The 27431-nt window shown below is 43.5% G+C and overlaps 1 protein-coding gene and 1 pseudogene across 2 annotated transcripts; both read left to right on the forward strand.

Moving 5' to 3' along the window:
- The first annotated feature begins 1307 nt into the window (after positions 1-1307).
- LOC111523611 lies at positions 1308-8984 on the forward strand (annotated as a pseudogene).
- A 9548-nt stretch (positions 8985-18532) lies between these two features.
- Positions 18533-26791, forward strand: GGCT (gamma-glutamylcyclotransferase). Of its 2 annotated transcripts, none has more exons than XM_023188397.2 (4): positions 18533-18818; positions 22715-22860; positions 24478-24613; positions 26177-26791. In XM_023188397.2, exons 1-4 carry the CDS (start codon positions 18678-18680, stop codon positions 26318-26320), a joined length of 567 nt encoding a protein of 188 aa, XP_023044165.1. In that variant the 5' UTR covers positions 18533-18677; the 3' UTR covers positions 26321-26791. The 2 variants fall into 2 exon arrangements, with proteins under 2 accessions (XP_023044165.1, XP_023044166.1); XM_023188398.2 differs by lacking the exon at positions 24478-24613 and adding an exon at positions 25511-25666.
- The last annotated feature ends 640 nt before the right edge of the window (positions 26792-27431 follow it).

Here is a 27431-nt window from a genome sequence, read left to right on the forward strand (position 1 = left end):
TGTTGAAAATCATTTGGTTTTTTTCTGAGTAATTTAAAAGATTTCTTTATAGGCTAAGGAAACAAACCTTTTATTTGTCATTGAGGTTACAAAAACTCCCAGCCTTGTGTGAAATTCAGGTAACAAGCAGTACACAGTGACATAACACAATTCTTGGTTTTCGTCATTGCAAGTCATAGCCAAGTATCAAGTGAGAAATTCAGTTTCATTTGCAAGGCTTAAAGAAGCCAGGTGATTCTGGAAAAATAGACCTTCTATTTGTTTTAAATTGTTAAAGAGCTTTGAGTGCTTATTAAAAGGAAAGCTTTTTAGATTTATTTTGTATTTTATTTATTTTGAGATGGAGTCTCACTCTGTCACCCAGGCTGGAGTGCAATGGCATGAGCTTGGCTCACTGCAACCTCTGTCTCCCAGGTTCAAGTGATTCTCCTGCCTCAGCCTCCCGAATAGCTGGGATTACAGCCACCCACCACCAAACCTGGCTAGTTTTTGTATTTTCAGTAGAGACTGGGTTTCACCATGTTGGGCAGGCTGACCTCAGGTGATCCACCACCTTGGGGTCCCAAAGTGCTGGGATTACAGGTGTGAGCCACTGCACCTGGCCCAAAAGTTTTGTATTTTTTACAGATACTAAACATGTTTCTTGTTTAAGAAAAAATATCTTAACAATAATGTAGGAAAATAAGAGAAATGTTTTTCCAAAAAAAAGAAATCAGTGTGATTATTTCATCTTATTGGAATGTTGGATAATATAGTCTACTTCATTAATCATCAAGCATGCTATAGATTTTCCATTTTTATAGGATCTGTATTTCAGTTAAGATAATATGGGTAATTTTTGCACTGTATTTGAAGATGAAAAATACAGGCCAAAATCATAGACCTTGCATAGAAGCTGGGTAATGAAGAAAGCTCTGGAAGAACACATAGATACACATACACAGACACACACGGATATATATATATCACACATATTTTTTTTAAAGTTTTAAAGCTTTTAAAGCAAAAGCTGGTCCCTTCCCTCTCCCAGAGTGGGTGGGGACAGCAGTTTCATGGGCAGCTTTCCTTGTGAGCCACAGGTCCCCCTGGACACACTGCTGCCTGGCCATGCCCCCTTTCCCTTTCATCTTTCTCATTGACCAATGGGCTTGGAGCATTAAGGCCACGCCCCTATTCTGCATTCTACTGGGGCCCTGGTTACACCTCCTCTGGCTCAGTCACACAGCTGCCTGGTAGGTGACTGGAGGCATTGATCAGTGCTGGCTGGGATTTTGCTGACATTGCCCCAACCCTGCCTCTCTCCCCACCCCATGATGGCAGAAGAAACTCAACAGAGCAAATTGGCCATAGCCAAGAAAAAGGTAAAAACGCACCACAACCCAGCCACAGATCCCCTCCAATGACAAGACCGCTGCCAGAGTCCACACAACTCCTGAGGCACACCAGACTGGGCCCCCAACCCTGGTGCCTCTGGGCTCCCCTCACCAAAGTCCTGTCAGTCAGCCCCGTCCCTTCAGCAAGCAGCCCAGTCCCTGCCCTCACCAATCACCTCAGAGTGACTTTGGGTAAGTGACTCCTGGGGCTTCCTGCTCCATTACTGTGCCCTCACCTGCTGCCGCCCCAAACTCGACCACCCTGGGCTCTTTGGGCTTTTGTCTCCAAGGACCTGGGTACCCCAGCCCCAAGCCCTGTCCTCGCCAGTTGTCCCTGCATGACTTTGGGCTGGTGACTCCTGGGGCTCCCTGCTGCAGACTCTGCCCTCCCCTCCTACTACATCATGGTCGACCTCCCTGGGCTCTTTGTGCTGGCATCTCCAAGGACCTAGGTCCCAACCCTGTGTTTCCCTCCCCCATCATGGAGCGGCGACTTGGACAACGCACTGATGTGGTCCCTCCCCGCAACCAGGAGGAGTGGAATGTAGTGATGTCACAATCTGCCTAGGAACTGTCATTACTGCAAGACGGCCTTTGATCTTATGACCCAGTCCCCTAAGTGTTGTCACCCCATTTCTGGTTCCTCTGGTCACAGCACAAATTTCCAGCTGGAAGGGGAATGGGGACTATGGGACCTAGGAAGAAGAAGTTTCAGGCTGCCTTACTCCCTTAACATAGACATTGACAGTGGGAAAAGCCTACACTTCCCCCAAGAGCTCAAAACATTGACAGTATCTCTGGGTGGCAATGGGAGAATGGGTTGGTTTGGTTTTCTCCCAGGCTTCTACTTTCCAGGGAAATCTTAACATTTTCTTCTGAGTTCTCCACCTCATATTCTAATTCTCCATGGTTCTGGGACGAGACTGCCCTTCAGTCAGTGGTCTCTGAAGTGAGATTTGCTCATCTTCTGTGGAATAGACCTTGGGAAACTGAACTTGATAGCTTGAATCTTCCTCATACTATCTCAACCTGGGGTACTTTGAGTGCCACAGGATAAATGTGGGACATCTTTCTGAAGCTTCGGTTTCCCTTGATTCTCTTGAGATCAAGAGAAAAACATTAATGTACTTAAGGATAACAGTCACATAGGTTTCTAAGAGTATACCAGACTTCTCTCTGAAATGAGGCTTGGGTTGTCCTCTTTCTGATAAATACCTAGATTTATCAGAAAGGCTGCCTTCTGCCATGAGGACACATTGATATAAAAGTTTGAGAGGTACTGGTGCACTTCTTCACACTAACAGACGTGTGAGGATGTATGACTCTAAATCACATGGCATACAGTTCCTGCCTACTTAATGTTTAGTTTTCTACCTCTGTCTCTGGTTTTGGTCCCTGGCAGCTGCTGATTCTTGGCAAAACTGCAGAGCTTGGAGTCAGAAGACTGGGTTCCAAAGTTCCAGTATCGCCTTTTTCTTTTTCTTTTTCTTTTTTCTTTTTTCTAGCCATGATATCAATCCCTCTCAGTCACTAAATGATTGTGACAACACCTTGTACAGTTGTTGGTATCATTAAGTCAGATGGTGTATAAGAGTATTTTGTAAAAACTGTAAAGGAGGATGTGGCTGTAGGAGTTGATAGTTCTCATGAGTATTACTGCTCTTCTTTCCCACAGTTAAAAGAATATTGGCAGAGAAACAGCCCTGGTGTTCCAGCAGGAGCAAAGAGGAACAGGAAAACAAATGGCAGTAGCCCTGAGACAGCCACTTCTGGTGGTTGCCACTCACCTGAGGATGTGAGTCTTGGTTGGCCAGGCTCCTGGAGACAGGGGGCCCAAGGGGCAGTAGAGGGTAATTGTTAAAATTGTGGATGGACTGTTGGGTACTGGTTAAGAATTCTGGGTTTGGCAGGGCATGGTGGCTCACACCTGTAATCCCAGCACTTTGGGAGACTGAGGCAGGTGGATCATGAGGTCAGGAGATTGAGACCATCCTGACTAACATGGTGCAACACTGTCTCCACTAAAAATACAAAAAAATTAGCCGGGCATGGTGGCGGGCACCTGTAGTCCCAGCTACTGGGGAGGCTGAGGCTGAGGCATGAACCTGGGAGGTGGAGCTTGCAGTGAGCCGAAATTGCACCACTACACTCCAGCCTGGGAGACAGAGTGAGACTCCATCTAAAAAAAAAAAAAAAAAAAAAAAAAAAAAGGAATCCTGGGTTTGAATCCTGCCTTTCTGTCTGCTAGGGATATGATTTAGGGCAAGTTGCTTGAGCTCTTTGGGCCTCTCTTTTTACATCTGTATAGTAGAGGTGGTATTGTTTGACTTCCATTTGTGAAGTTTAAATGAGATTTGTCATTGTTGTTTTTATGTTAATCCCTAGTACATGGCCTGCTGTAAACACCCAGGATACCCAGATATGGTCATTGATGTTTGATTTTCCTCATCCCCAGTCACAAGAGGAAGCCAGAACAATGAGAAGAGCCACTTGCCATCAGGAGTCACTGAAAGGGCCCGAGAGTGGGATGGTGGGGAGATAAGAACCATGAGAGAAGTTGGCACAAAGGAGTTATGGGACAAAGCGTCCAAGATAGGCAGAAAAGAAAATGTTGCCAGTCGATGGGGAAGTAAGGAAGTCAGAGGGCTTAGACACTGAGGGGGACAGAACGTCTCCATGTGCACTCTCATCTCCTGTTGTCAGCAACAGGTATCCATGGGAGGACCCTACATCACCTGCTACCCTGAAGGATCTGGAGGTAAGAGGCTCTGGGTGGAGGGGCAGTGACCCTGCTGGCCAACCCTCCAACCTCCTCCCACAGCGGGGAATGGGTGCCCCTCTGCCAGCTGAGAAAGCCCACACACACCTCAGCCTTAATGATTGTTCTCTCTACCTCTCCCCCTACTCCTCCTCCACTTCCTCCTCTCTGCATGAGCCTCAGAGCCTGTGCCAAGAACTACCAGTAGTCCTGGACTCAAGGTCCGTAAAAATCAGTTAACTGAATAACACTGTAACATTTTTGGTACGAGTCCAGTGGAGCCCCCTGATTCCAGGCTGCCAATCCTGGGCTCCAGTTTCCCCTTGGGACCCTGAAGAAAGGGGCTGGGGGCCCCTGGTGCCAAGGACAAATAGGGAGCTGGGGTGCCCAGGCCTCACCTGGAGGGATCCCAGAGCATGCAGCATGACTTTTCTTTTGCTGCCCTCTTTGCTGACTCTCTCCTCTCCAGACACCCCTGCTCGAGTCCTTGCTACACACACCCTGGGGTTGTTGCCTCTCGGGGAAGTGCTAGCCTGACTGGTTGTCAGGGGCCCCATATTTCTGCCATGACTCAGTCCCTAATTTGCTCTTTGATTCTGGACAAGCCACCTCTCCTTTTTGGGTTCGTGGTTCCAGAGGAGGTAGTGAGTATCAAAGGTCTCTGTTAGCTCTGAGAGTCCAAGATTTAAAGGCCCCCTAGAATGGAAACCTCAGGGACAAGGGCACCTGTCTGTCCTTTTCTGTCCTATATCTGCTGTGAAGAACCATACCTGGCCCATACATTCTCAGTAAATATTTATTGAATGAAGGCACTTTTCTAAATCAAAGCTGGCAGAAGGGGGGGCCTTTCTCAAACTCCATCTCTAGAGGTTTATGTTACTGTCCTCTCAAGAGATTCCAGATTCAGACTGAGTTCTGTGGCTGTGGGCAAAAACTAACAAAGACCCAAATCCTCTGTCCTTGGGAGCCTGAGGAGACTTTACCAGTTCATGTTCCCATTATGTCTGAGAACTTTGCCTTTAAAATCCATTCCTGGCCCCTGCCTACCGCTTCCTGGTCTGGGGAATAGAGTTGAGGGGGTTACCCTCTGTCACTTTAATTTGACTCTCCCACAGAAACAACAGAAGAAACAAGTGGAACATCAGCTGGAAGAAGTAACGTGATTTATTTGTTTCCTCGCGACATGACTGCTGGGTTTGGGGGGCACTCAGATGTAGAGACCCTAGTCTTGTCTCACCCACTCCCAGCCTGGGGAAGAAGGCTCACCCCTCAGATTCCACCCCATCCCCATCCCCATAGAGTCTCTGATAACCTGGTCCCATGGGTGGGCCTGTCCTGGGGCACTGGTGGCATTCCAGGGGCATGTCTCTTGCTGTACCATCTCTGCCTCCCCCTGGTAAGAGCTCTGCCTTCTTCTTCCTATAGGAAAAGAAGGCAAACAATGAGAAACAAAGCTGAAAGGGAGCTAGAGGTGAGTGGAGGGTGTGAAGTTTTCTCCTGTCCTCTGGAGAATGTTTCTTTCCTTCTCTTTCAGCACTTGCTTGGTTTTTCTCCCAAAGATTCAAATCCAGAGATTGAATATACAGAAAGAGAAACTAAACACAGACCTGTATCACATGAAACGTTCTCTCAGATACTTTGCAGGTGGGAATCTGGGCACCCTGTCATCCTTCAATCTGGCACTTTGGCAGGTCTTTAGGGAGAGTCCTTTAGGCCCCATCTCAACTCTCTCATTACAGATGAGTCCAAGGATCTGGCCAGCCCCCTGCAATATACATTGCAGTGTATAGGAAAGTTACAGAGGGCTCTCTCTGCTGTCACCGCTACACAGGAGAAGAAGGAGATCAGTGTGAGTTCAACCACTTGCCCCATCCCCTGGGAGCCCACTTCGCAGATGGAGGAGTGAGCCTAAAGGTCCCTTCTGCAGGATGGAGTGTCCTGCCCAGAAGGCAGTATGGCTATTTCTCGCTGCTTTTGTGTATGGTTGTTAGAGGCAGCCTGGGGCTGAGTCAGCTGCTGTGGGTGAGTTGGGGGGCACTGTGGGGAGAGAACACTGGACGCAGAGCTTGTAGGTCAAGTGCCTGCCCTGTCCTTACCTGACCGTGGTCTTGGCCAAGTCCTAGGTGGGGTATTGGGTATTTGCACTGTGAAGATACAGAAGAGTACCTTTAGTATGTTACCATTTCTGTAGAGAGAGGAAAAGTGTGTGTGTGTGTGTGTGTGTGTACATACTATGATAATATACGTAAAACATGTCTGCAAGGGTTCATAAAAAATTCAGGAGAGAGCAACAGGGTGACTGGGAGATACTTCCCTTCTGTACCTCCTGAGTTTTGGACTATGTGAATGTATCATCCTTTCAAAAAGTGGACAAAAGATAATTTTTCCCCTTCCTGTCTGTACCCCCATCCCCAGCAAGAAAAATGGGCTTAGTGAATTGGATAGACCTGGGTGTTCAAATCCCAGCTCAGCCTAAGTGATCTAGACAAGCACTTAACCTCAAATACTCCATGTTTTTTCATCTACACAATAGAGGGAATCATAGTAACTGTCTCCTATGGTGGTTGCAAGGATTAAATGGGATTGCTAGCATGGTACCTGGTGAAGCACTCCATAAAGGTTCAAACAGTGGTAATAATAACAGTAACAACAATAGCAATAGTATCTTATCTCTCTGGGCCTCTGTTAGCCAGCTGGAAATTTGATCTCTTTCCCTGTCCCTTCCAACTTAACTGAGTTCTTTTAAAAACCAGACCATGGGCTTGGAAATGCTTTGACCTTTACTGACCGAGTTGTATATTGAGCCTAGCCCTAGCCCTTTTAAGGGGCACCCTGTGGAATGGCCCAGGCTCCCCAGATCGAAACTTCTCACTCTTCACCATCCAGTTTTCGAGCCGCAGTAAAGCACTTATTGAGTGGCAGTTAGGAGCAGTCCATACAGGAGAAGGCATGGCTGAAAGCACACCTAACACGGGTGAGGTTTTGCAGAGGGCGGTATGTGGAAGGAAGATGACCCCAGGTGGCCAGGAGCAGGTGAGGACCAGTGACAGCCCTTCCTAACTTCTGTGCCCATTCTTGCAGTTGAAGGAGTTGCTTAAACAAGTCCAGCTGGAGAGAGATCAATATGCTCAACATATAAAAGGAGAGAGGGCCTGGTGGCAGCAGAGAATGAGGAAAATGTCACAGGAGGTGAGATCTGACCCTTCAGCACGACCCCCCCCCCCGCCCCGCCCCCACTTAGGTCACTGGATCGTTCTGGGCATCTGTAAAATGGGAATAGTACAGCCAGTGATCATGAGTCTAGGCTTTGTGGAGGTGGCGGCAGAAAGGGAGATGGTAGCCTGTCCAGCCACCAGCCCCTCTCTCCAGGCCCCTTTCCCCCTGTGCTTTGGGCAGGTTCACACATTGAAGAAGGAGAAGCAGCATGATATGCATCAGCTAGAGAGGCTGGAGAGGAGCTTGTCCAAACTCAAAAACCAGATGGGTAAGATGGGGCTAGTGTGACCTGGGAGCAGGACTGGCATCAGAGGGTCCTGGGGGTGGCTTAGAATGCCCCAGGGAGGTGAGTGGATGGAAGGGCTTTGAGGCAGAGGGAAAGAGGTCTGTGCCAGAAGACGGCAAGTCTTGTCATCTACATGAGCCTCAGTGTCCCCATCAGCAAAGAGGGCCCATTGTCAGCCACCCACAGGGCTCTCTATCTGAAAGTGGCTTGGAAGATTGGCTACCATCTGGGTGTGAGGAATCATTAGCAGTGAGGCCAAAGTTGGGGAGCCTGAGGGGAGCTGTGCATCAAGAGGAGGGCTTTTTTTGTTTTTGTTTTGTTTTGTTTTGTTTTGAGAACCAGAGGCCCTTATTGTCGGCTTCCTTTCTCAGCTGAACCCCTACCCCCGGAGCTTCCAGCAGTGCCCTCTGAGGTGGTGGGACTGTGTCTGGGTGGTATAGTAACATTTTGGTTCTTAAAAGTAAAAATAAAGAACAGCAGCTCATTCCTCACTGGGGAGGGGCTGGCTCAGGGTTACATAGTGAGGGTGGAGGCAGAAGTGGGCCCACAGTACCTCCCTTATTGGGTTGTCTGGGGACCCCTCTGGTCACCCGCCACCAGGAGGTGGAAGAGGGCATCTAGACAGTGAGGAGGAGGAGGCACCTCGTCCCATGCTGAGCGTCCCGGAGGACCTGGAGAGCTGGGAGGCCATGGTGAGCCTGACTCCCCCGTACCCATTTTGTCACCTTCCTCTGTGGTTCCTCCAAGACCCCTTTATGCTCTTAGTTTCCCTGCCTTCTGATTTCTCTGGACCCTCACCCCTTCCAGGAGCCAGTGGTCAGACACTTTTAACCTGTGAGCAACAGGTGCACTCTCTGAGGCCCCAAGGGAAGGGGCTGCACTCCACATCTCTGCCCCATTTGTTCTGTATATGCCCCACAAGAATGCTTACATCTTGCCCTCAGGTGGCAATTTTTAAGTCCACTGGAGCCAGTGCCTAGGAGAAGCAGGCACAGTTACGAGAGCAGGTGAAAGAGCAAACAGTGGGCTGCCAGCACCTGGTTCACCTGGTGGCCTCGGCCCAGAAGGAGCCAGAGGCAGCGGTCCCAGCCCCAGGGACTGGGGGCAAGTCTGTGAGTGGGGAGACCCACCGGGCCCTGCAGGAAGTCATGGAGAAGCTGGAGGTGAGTGAGTCCTGGCATGGGCCAAGAAGCGCAGGGGTGGGGCAGGTTGCTGCCGAGATGCAACCCCATTATGTTGACTCCAGAGTGGCTTTATGGAACTCCTGGAGGAGAAGGCAGACTTGAGTGAGCTGGTGGAGAAACAGGAACTTCAATTCATCCAGTACTGGAGGGAGAGATGCCATCAGTGAGTGGGAGGCCAGGGCACGGCAGGGGTCTTGCCATTTGCCTAGGCTGGTGTCAAACTCCTCAAGTAATCCTTCTGCCTCGGCCTCCTAAAGTGCCAGGATTATAGGCATGAGCCACTACATGCTGCCTGGAGTTTTTTTAAAAGAGTCAGTTACAGTGCTTCATTTAAGTGTATGTCTCTAAGACAATTTAATAATTGATTGAATATTGTTGAATAGACTGAAAACACAACATCCAAGCACATTCATTAAGCAAATAATGCAAGCATAGCTCTCACACTCCATAAATGTTTTCTAGGTGTCATTCCAAAGCCATTCTTTTTAGAGGATCTTTAAGAAAATGCTTGGCTGTCATCTAATTATTATACAAGATATTAAGAATTTACTGAGTTTACAGTTCTTTCTATGAAGGAAAGAATGAAGTCTACACCCAAGAGAAACATTGGAATTTTCATTTAAGTAAATCTGTATTCTCGTTTAAAATGTTACTAGTGCTCTTGTCGGCAATAGACACATGAAGCAAAATTTTCCTTTTACATTTGAATTTCAAATGCATTTAAAGTGTTATAAATACCATGAATATACAAACTAAGGGAATGAATGTATTAACTCTGATGCAGTTTGTCAGGTTTTAACAGTAGTGAATCTTGGGATCGGTACATCTCAATTCAGTATAGCTATGGTAAATGACATAGAGATCGCTGAATTGTTGTATTTCCAGGACTTTTCAAAAGTGACTATTAAGGTTGGCCATGGGATCTAGCAAGGTATTGTCCTGGAAGATTTGTGGCCTTCTCCTAAACGAGACTGGGAAAATTCTGGTTCTTCTATTCACTGACATCTCAAAGGGCAAAGAGGGAGGCACCGTGAGACTCTGCAGTTGCAGGCCTCTCAGGATGAGACTGTATTTTTCCATACAGCGAGGTTGATTTGATCTGGCCTAATTCTCTGATTGATGTGCTGAGAGGCAGGACTACTTGGGAATGTATTCACTGTGCCTGATTTCTCTCTGGGCAATTTATTTGGCCATCAATCTTTTTATCCTCTTGACATTAGATTTCTAGATATTGGCCCAAATTCCGTAAGATAGAAATTTTTGTTCTGAATTTTAATAATATATGTATTTTAATTAATAGTATATTTTAAAATAAAACACAACAAAAAGAAAAAAAAGACAAAAAAGAAACCTAAGAATATATGCTCAAAAGTGCCAAAAATACAAAAGAATACAGAATTTTTAAAATAAAAGCTTTTTGTTCGACTTGCTGCTCTTCTTCCCACTTCCTCAATTCCATTTCTTTTCCTATAGGTGATCATGGCTAACATTTTGGTATTTGTCTTTCCAAAGTGTATAGTTATAGATCTGAATGGAAATGTAGATACAGAGATATCAAAGACAAGCATGGGCCAAGCACTCAACAATAAACTATGTTGGGTCTACTTTTCAAAGTTACTCTCAAAACAAGAATACAGTTTGTCTGTTAAACATACTGGAATTTTAATACATTCTTTTTTTTTCCTCCAGAACATTTCTGATTTCATATATTCTGGCATGTTTCCTGCCATGTGGCAAACCATAAGCTGAAAGAGATATAAATATAAATAACACTGTGTCTAACGAAATTTGTTCAGTATATGCTAAAGCATTAGTATAAATGTCTACATCTTAAGTCAGAGCTAAATAACAAGTTTCTCTCAGTAAATCAAGGAAAGCTGGGGGAAAAGATCATAGAGAAAAAGGATATGGGAGCCTGTATGAAGCAGGGGAGGTTTTTGACTCTGGTTCAGCTGATTAGCAAATATGTATCGTTCATCTGTGCTGTGGTTATGCATAAATAGAAGGTGTGGTCTTTGCCTCCAAAGGGCTTACCGTCTACTGAGAAATCCCACTAGTCAGACAGGAGAGACTCAGGTAATGAAGCCTTGCATGAGAGCCTGAATTTGATAAAGTAATGAACAAAAGACAGCCTCTACAGGTTTTTATAGATACGAGTGAGATGATAAAATCAAATTTAAACAATGTGTCTTCACACCCTTTCATTTCCATTCCAGGAGTGCCACCCTGGCTCAGGCTTCCATGACTTTGCCTATTTGCAGTGACCTTGTATTCAGCACTCTGCCATCTCTCCCACTACTTCCTCCCAAGCCATCCTGAACACAGCCACATGTTTGATTTTCCAGTGGTACACAAGGGAATATCTCTGTTCAAAAGCCAAAAATCACTCTTCTTTGGTCACCAAATAGTCCGAACTTTTCGGTGCGAAACTCAAGACCCTCCCAGAAACGATGTTAATCTCCTTCCAGACTGTCTCCCATTTCCTAATATTAACTCCTTGCTCTGTTGAAATTGAAGCCATTTCCCAAAGCCACCTCTGTGATGTCCTTATGTGATTCCCACCCTCTTCTTGTCCTCACCTGCAACCCCATCTCCATAGAAAAACAGTCAGAAAAACCGCCTCAGAAACGGTTGCAGTAATCCAGGAGTGAGATGAGGATAGGAGGGAGAGGGTGAGCGTGTGGGGATGAGGAGGAGGGTGGCACACAGGAAGTAGCCACAGACCTCACTGACTGATGGCAGATAGGCTGTGAAGGACAGAGGCAAGTCAAAGGTAACTCATTTTCGGTTTTAGGCAACAAATACAAGTCTTTCTCAATAACTGCTCATCCCACATCCTTGTGGCTATTAGAGGTTGATACTTATTTCATACTGCCCGTAAACCTGGGACCATATATAATTAATGATGATTTCTCTGTATTCTAGATCACGAATATATACGTGTGTGTGTGTGTGTGTGTGTGTACCTTAATGCAGGCATAACCAAATACTTTACTTTGGGAGCCAGATGTCTTTAAGATACACTCTAAAATATTATTGTGGAATTAGATACAGTGCTTTCCACATAAACCATTAATAGATACATTGAGTAAGAATCTTTATTCCATTCCCAGTGTGATTTGGAGTGTAAGACTTAGGAAAGTGTCTGTGAAACCCACAGTGAGAAATTCCACTGGGTCTTGACAGCTGGAGTGGGCACTCAAATGTGCCCAGGACTGTTTCTCTCACTCCCTTCTCTGCTTGAGCCATGGTTTGCTTTCTCCTTCTCTGTAGCTCAGATCATCTTCCTCCACTTCTCAGCCCACACGTCTAAGATGACTGGGACCAGGTCTGAGTGTTTCAAATGTATAGGTGCTCAGAGAGAGAGGGCCCCAACCCTCTTAGACTCAGGTACACATTCTCAGGGAAGAAAACTGGAACCAGCAGAAATATCAGATCCCTATGTTCCCTGACCAGTGCTGCCTTCTCTAGAAGGAAAACCTACCAAGAAGAAAAATTACAGCTGGAAGGTTGTTTGGTAAGCATGGAGTCACCTATTTAATCTCTCAGCAAGTCTCAACTGCTCTACCATAAAACAAAAAGCAACGGAAATCCATCCTTTTCCCAGCTTCACTCCCTAGTCCAAAGCCACCATCCACTCTTGTGAAAACCTCTGCAGCACACTGTCTTTGCTTCTTTCTCCCTCCCCTTCCCTTCCCTTCCCTTCCCCCCCCCCCCCCCCCTCCCCCCCCTTCACCTCCCTTCCCTTCCCTTCCTTTCCCTTCCCTTCCCTTTCTTTCTTTCTTCCTGACAGTCTGGCTCTGTCACCCAGGCTGGAATGCCGTGGCGCCATCTGGGCTCACGCCATCCTCCTGACTCAGCCTCCCGAGTAGCTGGGAGTACAGGCGCCTGCCACCTCGCCTGGCTAATTTTTTGTATTTTTAGTAGAACGAGGTTTCACCATGTTAGCCGGGATTGTCTCCATCTCCTGACCTCGTGATCCGCCTACCTCAGTCTCCCAAAGTGCTGGGATTACAGGCGTGAGCCACTGCGCCCGGCCCCGTCTTTGCTTATTTCTTAACCCTCATTTTTATCCCCTTAGAACTGATTCTCCACTCAGCATGCAGAATTATTCCTTTGAAATTCAGATCATATTCCTACCTAAACCACCCCCAATAGTTTGTGATCTCTTAGAATCCAGATTCCTTAACATGGCCTCAAGGGCCCACATGACCAGGCCCCTGCCTATCTCTTTACCTCCTCTCCCACCGCTCCTGCTTTTGTTCCTTCCACTCTAATCGCTTGACCTCTTGACCTCAATCATGCTAATAAACTCATGCCTCATGTGGATTTATTTTCCTAGTGGAAGAAAATGCATTGATCTGTGAACACAAACACATGGTTTATCTGTTACAGTTCTCATTGCACATCAACAAACTGACTTTCTGATGTGTACATCCATCTCTTATGAGTCGGCTTAGTGTGAATCTGCCCCCTCTGGCAGTACCGACAAGATTGTGTTTCTCAGCCCACAGAGGTAAGACACAGACTCTTGAGACCCAGTCTCTGTCTATACCACTAGAGTTCTACTGCCCCTGAATGGCATTGCCTGCACAGGTAGCTGGCCCTCCTCAGCAGACACACAGCCTTTGTACCATACAACTCTTCAGACTTGCTATGATGTACAAATGTCTTTCCTTGAAATGCTCTTCTGAAAATGGTAAATGCTAAAACTTATTACAGTGCTATTGAAAGTGGATGAGCAAGTTGATCTGCTGAGATGTGAAAACAAATTCTATTTTAATTTTTAATCTAAAATATTAGAAATAATTTTGCTTTCCTATACTTTGCTATATTTAGTAAATAAACACTAATATAAGAATTTTGCTTTACTATTACAGTAGAACCCTCAGTTAACCAGGCAGTCATCATCTGTCACATAAAAGGTATCCTGATGAGGAATGGGAGTGCCCTCCCTGGGGAAGAGGCTGATGGTGGCTCTGGCTCTCAGTCAGTCACTTTCCTTGTCTCAGTATTTACTGTCATTTATCTGTGCTTAGCTAAACAGATTTATAAAGAATTAACTCTCACAAAACGGGAACATAAAAGATTTCTACAAAGAATTGGACAGGCACTCCTGTTAAAATTGCAAGCAGAAGAAAAGAAAAAAAGAAAGGGACAGAGTCGACATTTCTCATACTTCTGGTACAAGCTCCTCATCATATTCACTGTGGTGTAAAAATAATGGTGATCTAGTAACATCTGACAAGGTCAGCCAAAATGATACATATAAGAATTTAGTCCTCCACCTAGGAGGGCTATTAGCAATACAAATTTCCATCTGCTATAACTTGTAATTAACTTTGACCTATATGTGTATTTCCCTTGAGATTGGCCAATGATTGATTGAAACTACCACAATTAATGACAGATAAAATAGCTTTTTTTATTTTAAAATTTCTATTTTATGGGTATTATAGAGTATATTTTATATATTAACATACACATAATTATATACTACTATAATCACATATTAATATTAACATATAATTGTGTGTGTTCGAAAATTTTTAATGGCACAATCAAAAAACTTTAAAGCCCACTGGATTAAAAGATGGCATTTGGGGCCAGCACGATGGCTCAAGTCTGTAACCTCAGCACTTTGGGAGGCTGAGGTGAGGGCATCGCTTGAGCCCAGGAGATCAAGACCAGTCATGGGCAACATGGCAAAATCCCATCTCTACAAAAAATACAAAAATTAGCCAGGCGTGTTGCACCTGTAGTCCCAGTTGCTCAAGAAACTGTAGTGAGAAGATCACTTGAGCCTGCAAGGTCGACACTGCAGTGAACCATGATTACACCACTGCACTCCAGCCTGGGAGACAGAGCAAGGCTTTGTTTCAAAAAATAAGAATAAAAGATGACATTAAGAAGAAATCTGATCTCATTGTCTTTCTTATCAAGTGATTGAAGGCTATAATCATTATTTCATAATCTTGTAGATAACGATTGTACTTGAAAGCGGGCTGTTAATAACTAGATATATCTAGAGCACCAAGGTTTTACAACTGTTAAAAATTTGACTTAGAGTCAGACTGCATAACTAGATATATCTAGAGCACCAAGGTTTTACAACTGTTAAAAATTTGACTTAGAGTCAGACTGCATGGCTGAATCTCTGCTTCAGTCATTGCTAACTACAACCTGGGGCAAGTTAGTTGACCTACTATGCCTGTTCCCTCACCGTAAAAGGAGAATAATATCAGTACTTTCCATATAGGACTATTTTCAGGATTAAATGAGCTAATACATTTAAGAATTTAGGCCAGTGCCTGGCATTTAAGAAGTGCTCAATGAATGTTAACTAATATTAACCAGGCTTTGGTTAAATTTGAAAAAAACAAACACAAAAACACAACTAACTTTGTTACCTACTGCCCCTTGCTGGCCAACCTGGGTTAGTACACTGCAGTCTATGTGGAGAAGCTAAACAAGTGCTTGGAGTAAGGAAAGATTTTCAGTGTTGAGGGTAATACCAATGCTAAGCTTATGAATATTTTTGAAAATAGTCTTGAGAAAAATCAATTGTCATGAAATTAAGTAATTAGCAAGAAGTATAGGAAGATAAATTAAATATATGTAACAATAATTAAATAATAAGCACATTTAGATTCTTAAGAGCAGTTGAAAAGCAAGACATTTGAAATTGCAGTGCTCTGAAATAGGACCCTTGAGAATTTATAGTGAAATAGAACATGATTCGTCAAGAAAAGCAACTTGCAGCCTGAAATGACCAAGTATGTGTTTCAAGCTCTGCCTAGATGTTTGAGGGGTGGGAGGAGGTATTATCTCCTATTCGCAGATTATATAATAATAATAATGCTATTGCTTATTTAGTGCTCACTATATGGCAAGGGCTTTCCATATATCACTTTTTTCCTTGTTCTTTTTTTAACATGAAAATATTCAAACATAATATAATGAACATCTGTGTTCATAACTCTGTTTAACATTTAACACTTTCTATATTTTTTTGTTCTGAATTATCTTAAAATATAGATATCAAATATTTCAACCCTATATATGCCAGTATGCATGTCTAAAAATAGAGACATTTTTCTACTGAAGCACAATACCATCATCACACCTAATAACAATTGCCTAATATCATCTAATACCCCAGTGAAAACTCAGATTTCTTCAGTTGTCCCCGAAATACCTTTTGTATCTGGCTTATTAAACCAGAATCAACAGAGGACAAGCCATGCATTTGGTTATTATGTTTGTTTGTTTGTTTATTTTTTTTTTAAGATGGAGTCTCGTTCTGTTGCCAGGCTGGAGTGCAATGGCGCGATCTTGGCTCACTGCAACTTCCGCCTCCCAGGTTCAAGTGATTCTTCTGCCTCAGCCTCCCGAGTAGCTGGCACGGCAGGCATGCACCACCAGGCCCAGCTAATTTTTGTATTTTTAGTAGAGACAGGGTTTCGCCTTGTTGGCCAGGAAGGTCTCCATTTCTTGACATTGTGATCTGCCTGCCTCCGCCTCCCAAAGTGCTGGGATTACAGGCATGAACCATCATGCCTGGCCATGTTTTTAAAATTTCTTTTAATCTAGAGCAGCCATCCCTCAGTCCAGCTTTTTTTTTTTTTTTTTTTTTTTTAATGACACTGACTTATTGAAGAGACTGGGCCACGTGTTCAGTAGGGTGTTCCACCATTTATTCTAGGTTTTTCTGGTTGTTTCCTCTTGATGTCATTTTATTCTTCTATCCTTGCAGTTCCTGAGACAGGAAGATAGATTTCAAGGCTTAATGATGTTGAGGTTAAAATTTTTTGGAAACAATACTTCAAAGATGATGCTGGAGCTTCATACTGCATCAAATTGGGAGACATTTAATGTCAGGCTGGGTCACTTTTATGGTGATAAGATTGATCTGGGTTAAGGTAGGAGAGGCAAGATTTTCCTGTGTTGTAAAAATGTAACCAGCAGTGGTTCACAGACACGGACGCTGTGGTTCACGCCTGTAATCCCAACACTTTGGGAGGCCGAGGCAGGCAGATCATGAGGTCAGCAGATCGAGACCATCCTGGCCAACATGGTGAAACCCTTTCTCTACTAAAAATACAAGGGTTCCTATAGTCCCAACTACTCGGGAGGCTGAGGCAGGAGAATGGCGTGAGTGCGGGAGGTGGAGCTTGCAGTGAGCCCAGATCAAGCCACTGAACTTCAGCCTGTGTGACAGAGTGAGACTCTGTCTCAAAAAAAAAAAAAAAAAAAAAAAAAATTGTAACCAGCAGTAATCCCTGGGGGAAAAATTTGGCATCAACTGAATATCCTGTTCCTTATCACCTTTTCATCAAATGATATCATTGATGATCTTGGTATGAATCAATTATGAAATTCCATTATTCATTTATGATTACTTAGTTGGCATACTTTTGTAAAGAGAACTGTTCCCTCATCAGCTGGTGCTCATCTATCAGCTGTATTTCGGTTAGTCCGAAATTCAGCTGCTACTAGAAAGGCGAATACCTGTTTGTTTTCTTAAATTATCATTTTGCAGAGTAAAGAGTTAGTGTAATAGTCGTCACCAATAGTGTGGCAAATGAAGTTAATTTTTTAAAATTTGGATTACTCTTTGAGTCAGTGACTTTTTTATGTTTAAAGTTTCCAATCATTTTTCAATTTGCAGTCATTGTTATTTTTGATTCTCAAATTGTTCTAATTTTGGCCAGTTGGTGACTTCAGGCTGGCTCCCATGTCCTTTTAGAAGGACCTTGTTCGTCTTGAGAGTCGACCTGACTTGCTGACACAAGTTGTCCTCATTCACTCCCAGCTTCTGACCTGGCATCAGTCATTTCTCGAAGGAGTGCTTGGTACCTTTTAGTGGGGGGTGGCATTTAGAGATTAATAGCTGGATGTCAAGGATAGACAATGCTCCTACATCCTTCATATTCATATTTTCATTCAAAAATTAACAATATAGGTTTTTAAAAAAATACACTCAGGATGTGTGTGTGGAGGAGGGGGAAACCAAACACAATATAGGGGTTTCTACTGTGACCCTAACTTATATTATGATCCCAATTTTTAAAAAGAGGAAACGGAGACCAGAGGTTCCCAAGGTTACTTGGCTAGTAACTGGCAGCATCGGAATTTAAGCCCAGGCATGTTACTTCCATCAGGGAAGGGAGTCCAGGGCTCCAGCAAGGGACGGGTCTGTGGAAAGGGGTCAGGTTGATGACCAGGGCTCGGCATGAGGGAACTAGCAGAAAGGGTTAACGGACCGTCTGCCTGACTCCTCTAGGCCAGGAAGGCAGGACAGGGCGAGCTGCCGGGTGAGGCAGCCGTTGATGGAGTGGCCAGGGCCGCTGTTTCGCCTCAGATCTGACCAGAACTCCCTAAGGCGCAGAAAGTACCAAAAAACCACACGCGCGCAGCCTTGAGCGGAGAAACCAGTCACGCGCCGAGACCTTCAGCGGGTGCCCATCCAACCCGACCCGCCTGTGAGGAGTGCTTGCCCACCCCTCAATCAGAGAACCAGAGGAAGCCTTGAGCAAGGAGGGGTGGGACATCACTGGATCGTGTTTAATGAGGAGCCAGCGCCGGGTCGCTTCGGGACAGAGTATTTCTGAGTCTCAGCGGAAGGCGGAGAGAAGGCCGTGCGGATGGCCAATCAAAGGGGGCGACTCAGGTAGGTGGGGATCGGCAGCCAATCAGGAGAGCGCTCGCTCCTGACCGGCCCACGCTTCCCGCCAGTCCCCTAACCCTGAGGCTGCGGCGCGGCTGTCACTGCGCGGGAGTAGTGGGCCGCAGTGCTGCGCTCTCTGGCCGCTCCTTACAGCTCTGCTCCAGGCTCCCGTGCAGACGTGTAGTAGGACATGGAGAACTCGGGCTGCAAGGACGTCCCGGGTCCGGATGAGGAGAGTTTTCTGTACTTTGCCTACGGCAGCAACCTGCTGACCGAGAGGATCCACCTCCGAAACCCCTCGGCGGCGTTCTTCTGTGTGGCCCGCCTGCAGGTGAGTGCCCCCGCCCGCGCTACCCACTCTGGGGCCGGGATGCCCAGAAGGCGCTTCCGCAGGGGCACATGTGGCCGATCGGGTCAGGCATGCAGTTCTTCCTGATGAGGGTAATAGGACGAGGCATCCGCCTCCTGGGCTGGTCCACCTCCTCCGCTGGGCCCACTGCCCGGCGCTGCCCCGGCCACGGTGCCCTCTCAGGCTGCCCGGAGCTTTCCCCCTCCTGGCCTTTGCACTGGCTGCTCGGTCTGCACCGATTTGGCCTCTCGTCCACTAACTTAACAGAGTGCATTCAGTGGGTACTTCTGAGGAGCCTTCTTTGACCCGGGTCTGGGAATTGGTTGCTTTCTGCTCTGTACATACCTTTGTTACAGCACTTCTCACCTCGCATTGTGAAAATCCATTTACCTGCCTTTCGCTCCTCCTCTGAGAGGTCCTGAAAGCTGGGACCATGTCTTATTCGTAATAATGCTATGCTCAGTTAGGTCAAGGGCCTGGATGAACTATTACCAGTGTTGGTAAATCATTGCTCTTCAGCCCAGTCCATTCATTCACTTAGCACATATTCTTCCAGCACTTAACACTAGGGGTATAAACATGATTGAGTAAAGTGACTGTTTTGAGGAACTCTCAGCCTGTAGGAGAGAGGTGCAATAGAGTATGTACAAAACTTTTTGATAGCGTCCAACGAGACAAACATGATCTCTGCTAACCTCGTCAGAGTTCTTAGTTGCAAGCAACAGAAACTGGCTGATTTAAGCAGAAAAAAAAAAAAAAAAAAAAAAAAAGAATGTGTTGAAAGGCTATTGGAGAGCTCACAGAATGACCAGGAAGGCAGGAGTACAAAGCTGACAAAACGGACAGGCATAAAGGGAGGCGCAGCAACTGTAATACAGTGGGCATCACACAACAGAACCAGCCCAGGGAGCCTCTTCTGCGCCACTGCTGAACTTGGTAAGCATGGATGCTGTATTGTCTACCACCACCACCACCTGCCCTGGACACTGCCTGCTCTGTACATCCCTGCAGTTCCTGAAATCCGAATGTGTCGGCCACTCTGGAGTCCCTGCTGTCTTGGGCACTAGCTTCTAATTGAAAGCCCCAGAATGTCTTGATTGGCTAAGTTTTGGCCACATACCCATGCTATGACTTTAAGCAAAACTGAGAGAACCAACTTCTGGCCTTTGAAGCCTCAAAAATGGGAGTCAGGCTCTGGTACTCCCTATTCCCAAACTCATAAAGTAGGGAATTTCCCAACTGTAGGAAGGGAGTCCAAATGCTTATAGTCGGGGCAGGGGGAAGAGATATCAAACAAGGGATTATTCAGTTACAGGTATATGGTCCATCTTTAACAGGAGGCATGCAAAGTGAAATGGGGTGTATGACCAGGGTACCTGACCTAACCAGGATGCTCAGGAAAGCCCTGCCTGAAAATGTGACTTTTAAGCTGAGACCTGAATGATTGCAGAGGTGGGAAGCACACAAAACAGGGGACAGCATCTTCTGCAAAGGGCCTGAAGAAAGAGGAGCTGGATCTTTCAGTCAGTGTGGCTGGAGTTTAATAAGGGGAATGTGGCATGAAGACTGGAGAGATGTGGAAGTGCCACATCTTCCAAGACCTCAGAAGCCAAATAAGACACACTGCAGAACTAAAGCACATGAAAGATGAGATTTCTATCTCCCAAAGCACATTCTGGTCACATGAAAAATAGATTTGAAGGAGGGAAGACTGGATATGGAGAGTTCAGGAAGTTTTTACAGCAATTTATGCCAAAGATAATGAATGGCATCTTGAACTAGGGTGGTGGCAGGGCAGGGTCGATGGATTTGAGAACTAATTTGGAGATAACATTGTTAAAGCATAGTGATTGAGTGTGAAGAGAATATAAAAGATGACTCAGGTTTTTGGCAGCAGATAGACGCAGGTGATGTTTGCACAGAGAAGAGGAAAATCCAGTTGGGGAGGAGAAAATTGTAAGTTCAGTTTGAACATTTTGAATTTGAAATGCTTGCTAAACAGTCAAGTGAACAGAATAATATTAGCGAACATTTATCAAGTGCTTACTGTGTGCTAGGCCCTGTTCTAAGCACTTCTTCTGAAGCTCAGAAGAGTGATCTAGTCTGGATTTAAAGATGATCAGAATATTTGAAGCCATTGTAGGGGATGAGAATGTCTTGGGCAAATTGCCAAATGAATAGAGAAAATGGCCTAGATCATGGATGTCCAACCTTTTGGCTTCTCTGGGCCACATTGGAGGAAGAAAAATTGTCTTGGGCCACACGTAATATACACTAAAACTAACGATAGCTGATGAGCTTAAACAAACAAACACACACACACAAAAGGCCATGCCTAATTTTCATGATGTCCGCCACCACAGGTAAGCAAAAAAATTCTTGCATTCAAAGGGTTGGACACCCGTGGCCTAGACTAAGCCTTGAGCAAATCCAACATTTAAAAATCAGGTAATGGAGGAGGAGCTGGCAAAGGGGATTGAGATCAAGGAACAGCCTGAAAATCAGGAAAGAGGCAGATCAGGAGAAGACGGTTACCTACGTTCTACTGAGAAGTGGAACAAGATGAGGAATGAAAATTGTTTATTGGATTTAGCAATACACAACCAGTTAGTGTGAATTGTAACTTTTATCAGATCTCCTGGTGTCCTGCCAGAGACACATTGTCCTAGAAGAACATCTCTTATGCTGAATAAAGGTACTGGTCGCTCCAGCCAACCCTATGCCTGAGATGTCTGACACGTTTTTCGAGAAAATACAAGTGACAGGGGTAAAATATAAACCTGAAAAGGATCCTAGAATTATCACTTAGTTTAACCTTTTAAATTTGTCTAAAAGGAAACTAAGCTCTGGAAAGAAAGAAAGAAATCTTCTTAGGCCAAATAAGCCACATAAGGATTCTGTTTTGTATTTGTTTTGTTTTTGTTTATTTTTTATTTTGTTTTTTCACATAAGGATTTTTAATCTTCCCCAGGACTCTAGCCCCTGATTGCCCACCTCTGTGAGGAAAGAAGTTAAACTAGAAACCTAGTTTCATTACTTACTAGTTCCAAGATCTTGGGCAGGTTGTTTAATCTTTCTAACCCACAGTGTTTATTGCTGTAAAATGGGTATAAGAAAGTTGTTAGCAAAATAAAAGGGAATGGTCCGTATAATGCCAATAGCACTGAGTATAAAAGGATGCACCCACCACGGCCTCCCAGAATGTTGGGATTACAGACGTAAGCGACTGCACCTGGCCCCCAAAACACACTCTTTTTATCCACGCCTTTGGGCATGCTCATCCCCTGCTTAAATGTCCTTCCCATTCACAGTTAGTGTTAGCTGCTCTTATGATTATTGTAGGTAAATTAGTATAATTCATGAGTATTAGTGTTCATAAATACACAAATCATTCATCCTCAAATGCCAGGTCTCTCAGGGCAAAGTTGGTGATATATGTTGGTAGGATACTCTACAGACATAAAAGAAGAGAGAATATTATAACCCACATGTAGCCATCACCCAGCTTGTCTCTAAGTAAAAAATTATGTGTATGTAAGAAGACTGGGAAGTAATTTGCAAAAATGAAAACAGTTGTGTTAAGGCATTGGGATTATGGGATTTCTTTTTTTCCTTTAAACTTTTTGTTTTTGTTAAGATGTCTGTACATATTCAGTATATGTTTCATTTTTAAAGAAAAATATATAAAAAAAATAGTCCTTGAGATCTGGGTCCTTGTCTGTTTAACTTTATATTTTCCACAGCTTCTTAGACATAGAAGGAACTCTGTTTATTGAATGTTTTAATTGTATGGAGTTCAAGGTAAATCCTTTTTATTTTGAGGAGGGAAATTTGGGTTCAAGTGGATATTGATCATATCACTTTGATTTCCTTTGTAGGATTTTAAGCTTGACTTTGGCAATTCCCAAGGCAAAACAAGTCAAACTTGGCATGGAGGGATAGCCACCATTTTTCAAAGTCCTGGCGATGAAGTGTGGGGAGTAGTATGGAAAATGAACAAAAGCAATTTAAATTCTCTGGATGAGTAGGTGGCTTCTAATTATAAGTTAAACAATAACTAATTCAGAAAGCAGATTATATGTGAGGATGTGTATCTGTGTGTTAGTTTTTCAAAACCACATACTACAGACATATTCATTATATTTTTAGAGTCAACATAAAAGGCATGATAATGTGAGTTTGCTAAAAAGTCTAGAAGGGCTACACTTTCTGATAAAGATTTAGGGGGATGTTTGTAATCTCTTATGTAAAAGATGGAAGCCCTTAGTTTTCATTCTATTGTCTTTTATAATTTTTCTTTGTAGTTTCATACTGTGAAAAGGCATGAAGATTTCTGTAACTGTTACATATTTTTGTTGATTTTGAAAGTTACTTGAAATCAGTTTTTAAAGAACGATTATTTAAGATGGCAGGTGAATCAGTAAATAAGTAATACTTTGTAGAAGCATTTGACAACATGTTAGAAATGCTTTGATACTTTTTATAACTAGAGCTCTCAGAGTTGTGTGGCAGAGCATTTCATACAAAGAAAAGTTGCAGAAGAGGCCTTGAGAAGAGAGGGTTATCTGACATGCTGGGTACTTTACCTCACTTGTGAAGGAGAATGAGCCATCCTCTATACCTTTTTTCTAGGTGGATATTCTCTTGCTGTCAGAACACCATCCATTTTTTGTAGCCCAAAGAACAATGTTTCAGGGGTATAAAGATGAAAAAAAAAAAAACTACATTGAAGCCTCTTTTAAGACAAGATAAATATGGAGAGTTATGTTAGGACTATAACAAGTAATATTATGTCTCAGGCCTTCTAATTGAAATGCTAAGCTAAGCTTACTTTTTGTTTTTGTTTTTGTTTTTGTTTTTTTTGAGATGGAGTTTCGCTGTTGCTGCCCAGGCTAGAGTGCAATGGCACGATCTCGTGCTCACCCCAACCTCTGCCTCCCAGGTTCAAGCGATTCTCCCACCTCAGCCTCCCGAGTAGCTGGGATTACAGGCGTGTGCCACCATGCCGGGCTAATTTTGTGTGTGTGTGTGTGTGTTTTTTTTAGTAGAGACGGGGTTTCTCCATGTTGGTCAGACTGGCCTCGAACTCCTGACCTCAGGTGATCGCCCACCCTGGCCTCCCAAAGTGCTGAGATTACAGGTGTGAGCCACTGCACCTAGTCTTTTTTTTTGAGATGGAGTCTTGCTGTCTCCCAGCCTGGATTGCCCCAGTATAATCTCAGCTCACTGCAACCTCCACCTCCCGGGTTCAAGTGATTCTCCAGCCTCAGCCTATTGAGTAGCTGGGATTACAGGTGCCCACCACCACGCCTGGCTAATTTTCATATTTTAGTGGAGATGGCATTTCACCATGTTGGCCAGGCTGGTCTTGAACCCCTGACCTCAAGTGATCCAGCTGCCTCTGGCTCCCAAAGTGCTGGGATTACAGGTGTGAGCCACCACACCCAGCCTAAATGCTAGGCTTACTTTCAATGTGGTAAATTTATATATTTTTTATCCCAAATACATAGGGAGCAAGTATGTTCATATGTAGTTAAATGTTTAATCCCATACCCCGTCTTGACTATTATAAAAAGACCTTACCCAGTGAGCTAAATTGGCTAGGTCAAATATGGTTAAAATTTGGCTGTTCTGGTTTCAGGCAAGAAGGGGTTAAAAGTGGAATGTATGTAGTAATAGAAGTTAAAGTTGCAACTCAAGAAGGAAGAGAAATAACCTGTCGAAGTTACCTGATGACAAATTACGAAAGTGCTCCGCCATCCCCACAGTATAAAAAGGTAAGCTATTTACAGACTGGTGGTGATTACTTTTTAAATTTCACTGAGAGAAACTAAAGAATATATTGTTTTTAAAAGACTTTAGGCCTGACGTGGTGGCTCACACCTGTAATGCCACCACTTTGATCTGGGGCGGGCAGATCACCTGAGGTCAGGAGTTTGAGACCAGCCTAGCCAACATGGTGAAACCTCATCTCTACTAAAAATACAAAAACTAGCAGGCTGTGGTGGCAGGCACCTGTAATCCCAGCTACTTGGGAGGCTGAGGCATAAGAATAGCTTGAACCACGGAGGTGGAGGTTGCAGTGAGCTGAGATCAGGTGATAGTCAGACGCTGTCAAAAAAATTTTTAAAAAAGAAATAAAAGGCTTTGTATGTTTTAAATTCTGCATAAATATTTATTTTAATAAAAATGTCTTTAAATATAAAAATGATAGTTATTTACCTAATGTACAGATTCAAAAATATTATTATGTGTAATGATTGAATTATGTTTTTAAAACTATTTATTAAAAAAAATTTTTAGAAATGTATGTGAGTCAGAATTCTAGACATGTATTTTCTTCCTTTCTTTCTCTCTCTCTCTGTCTCTTTCTTTCTTTTGCCTGGCAATAAATTTTTGCTTCATTTTTATGATGTAGGCATGTATTGAAGTAGAAAAGAATATGAGTGTATTTTAACAGATTTAGTATCTCTCTCGTGCTCTCTCTCTCTCCATATATATATATATATATATATATATATATATATACGTGTGTATATATGTGTGTGTGTGTGTGCATATATATGCTTTTGTAATGTTTTTCTCCCCATAACACAGTATTTTATGAATACCAAGATTCATTTTTATAGGGGAAAAAACATACTTTCTACTGCTGAAATGTTTTTCATCCCTAGGTGGAGAAAGAAACATCACACTGCCTTTCAGAATCAGGGAAATCACCCTTGCAAGCACAAGACAAGAATGTGGGATAGAGACCCCAACATTCCTGTTCAGAACCCAAGCTTAGCTGTCTGTTGGCAGGCCCAATCAGGTCATGGCACCTGTAATAGGTAATCTGGTTCCTAGGCCTCGTCTGGAATTTTCTAGTATGGAACCTAGAGAAGTTAACCTGGTATAGATCTTGAAAGTATCACTGAACACAGTTGCCATTTATTCTCCCATGTCTAATTCAGAGCAAGGGTAAACTCTGGCATTGTAACCAAAACTGCTCTCTGTAAACTTTAATATTTTTTTGAAGAATGGTATTTTTTTTTCTTAAAAGGCCATACAAATTCTATATAGATATTTTTGTCTTAATATTAAAATATTTAAAATCACATATTGAGAAAGTTGATATTCCATGAGGATGTTTCATTTGGCTTTGAAAACTCCATATGCATTCATGCTCAGTGTGAGAGGATGATGGTATTCTATTTGTTATATACCTGTTTATTCTAGAGTTATCTGAAAGCTAATATTTCATACCTTGAGAAGGCAAATAAAGCTGTGGTATGGTACATTATATTATATTCCTAACTAAAGGGTTTTTTTGTTTGTTTGTTTGTTTTAACCATTTCCAGATTATTTGCATGGGTGCAAAAGAAAATGGTTTGCCGCTGGAGTATCAAGAGAAGTTAAAAGCAATAGAACCAAATGACTATACAGGAAAGGTCTCAGAAGAAATAGAGGACATCATCAAAAAGGGGGAAACACAAACTCTTTAGAACGTAACAGAATATATCTAAGGGTATTCTACGTGCTAATATAAAATATTTTTAACACTTGAGAACAGGGATCTGGGGGATCTCCATGTTTGATCCATCTGCGGCAGTGCTCTGAAGGAGTACCTTACTTGGGTGATTCCTTGTTTTCAGACTATAAAAAGAAACTGGGATAGGAGTTAGACAATTTAAAAGGGGCGTATGAGGGTCTGCAATGTGTGACAAGTGAATGTGAGTACCCCTTCTGTAAACACTGAAAGCTATTCTGTTGAATTGATCTTAAGTCTCTCCTTGCTCTGGTAAAAGATAGATTTGTAGCTCGCTTGATGATGGTGCTGGTGAATTGCTCTGCTCTGTCTGAGATTTTTAAAAATCAGCTTAATGAGAGTAATCTGCAGAGAATTGATAATAACATTTTGAAAATTGGAAAGATGGTATACTGTTTTTAGAGGAATAAATGTATTTGTGGTTTAACCTGTTGTCTCTACTAAAGTACTTCATTTCATTATGTTGTTAAATCATCACACATGCTGGGTCTGGTCTTGGCTATGCAGCATCTGCAGTAGTATTGTACAGACTCTGGAGCCAAATAGCCAAGGATCAATTGTCTGTGCCACCATTTATTCTCTGTGTCTCAGTTTCTTCACATATAAAGTGAGGATAACCAAAACGTCTACATCTTAGGATTATTTTGAGGATTAAATGAGTATATATATATATGAAATCTTAGGATAGAAAGTGGCATATGGTAAGTATTAGCAATTCTTATTTTATTGAAGAATTAAATTTGTCCAGGGCCATCTTTGGAACAGGATTTTAAAGTAGGAGAGTCAGTACTATGATGAAAAAAATTTGGGGCGGCAGAGGCACTTGGATTCTTGGCTTTTCAAGAAATAGCAACCTTAAATTTATGTACTGAATAAATGAAGAAAAGAAGAGTCATGCATATTAGTTATCAAAAATTCTCTATGTCTCTGTGGAATGCAGTGAGCTGTGCCTTCTGAGCTGGAATGAGGCTGAACTAGTTGCAGGAGTATAAAATAAAAATGTGTTCTCTTATGAAAAATGTAAAAGGAATTTTCAGGCTACAGCTGCAGTTCTGTAGTGAGGCTGT

Source organism: Piliocolobus tephrosceles, chromosome 8, assembly GCF_002776525.5.
Source record: "Piliocolobus tephrosceles isolate RC106 chromosome 8, ASM277652v3, whole genome shotgun sequence".
In the NCBI taxonomy this organism is placed as follows: domain Eukaryota; kingdom Metazoa; phylum Chordata; class Mammalia; order Primates; family Cercopithecidae; genus Piliocolobus; species Piliocolobus tephrosceles.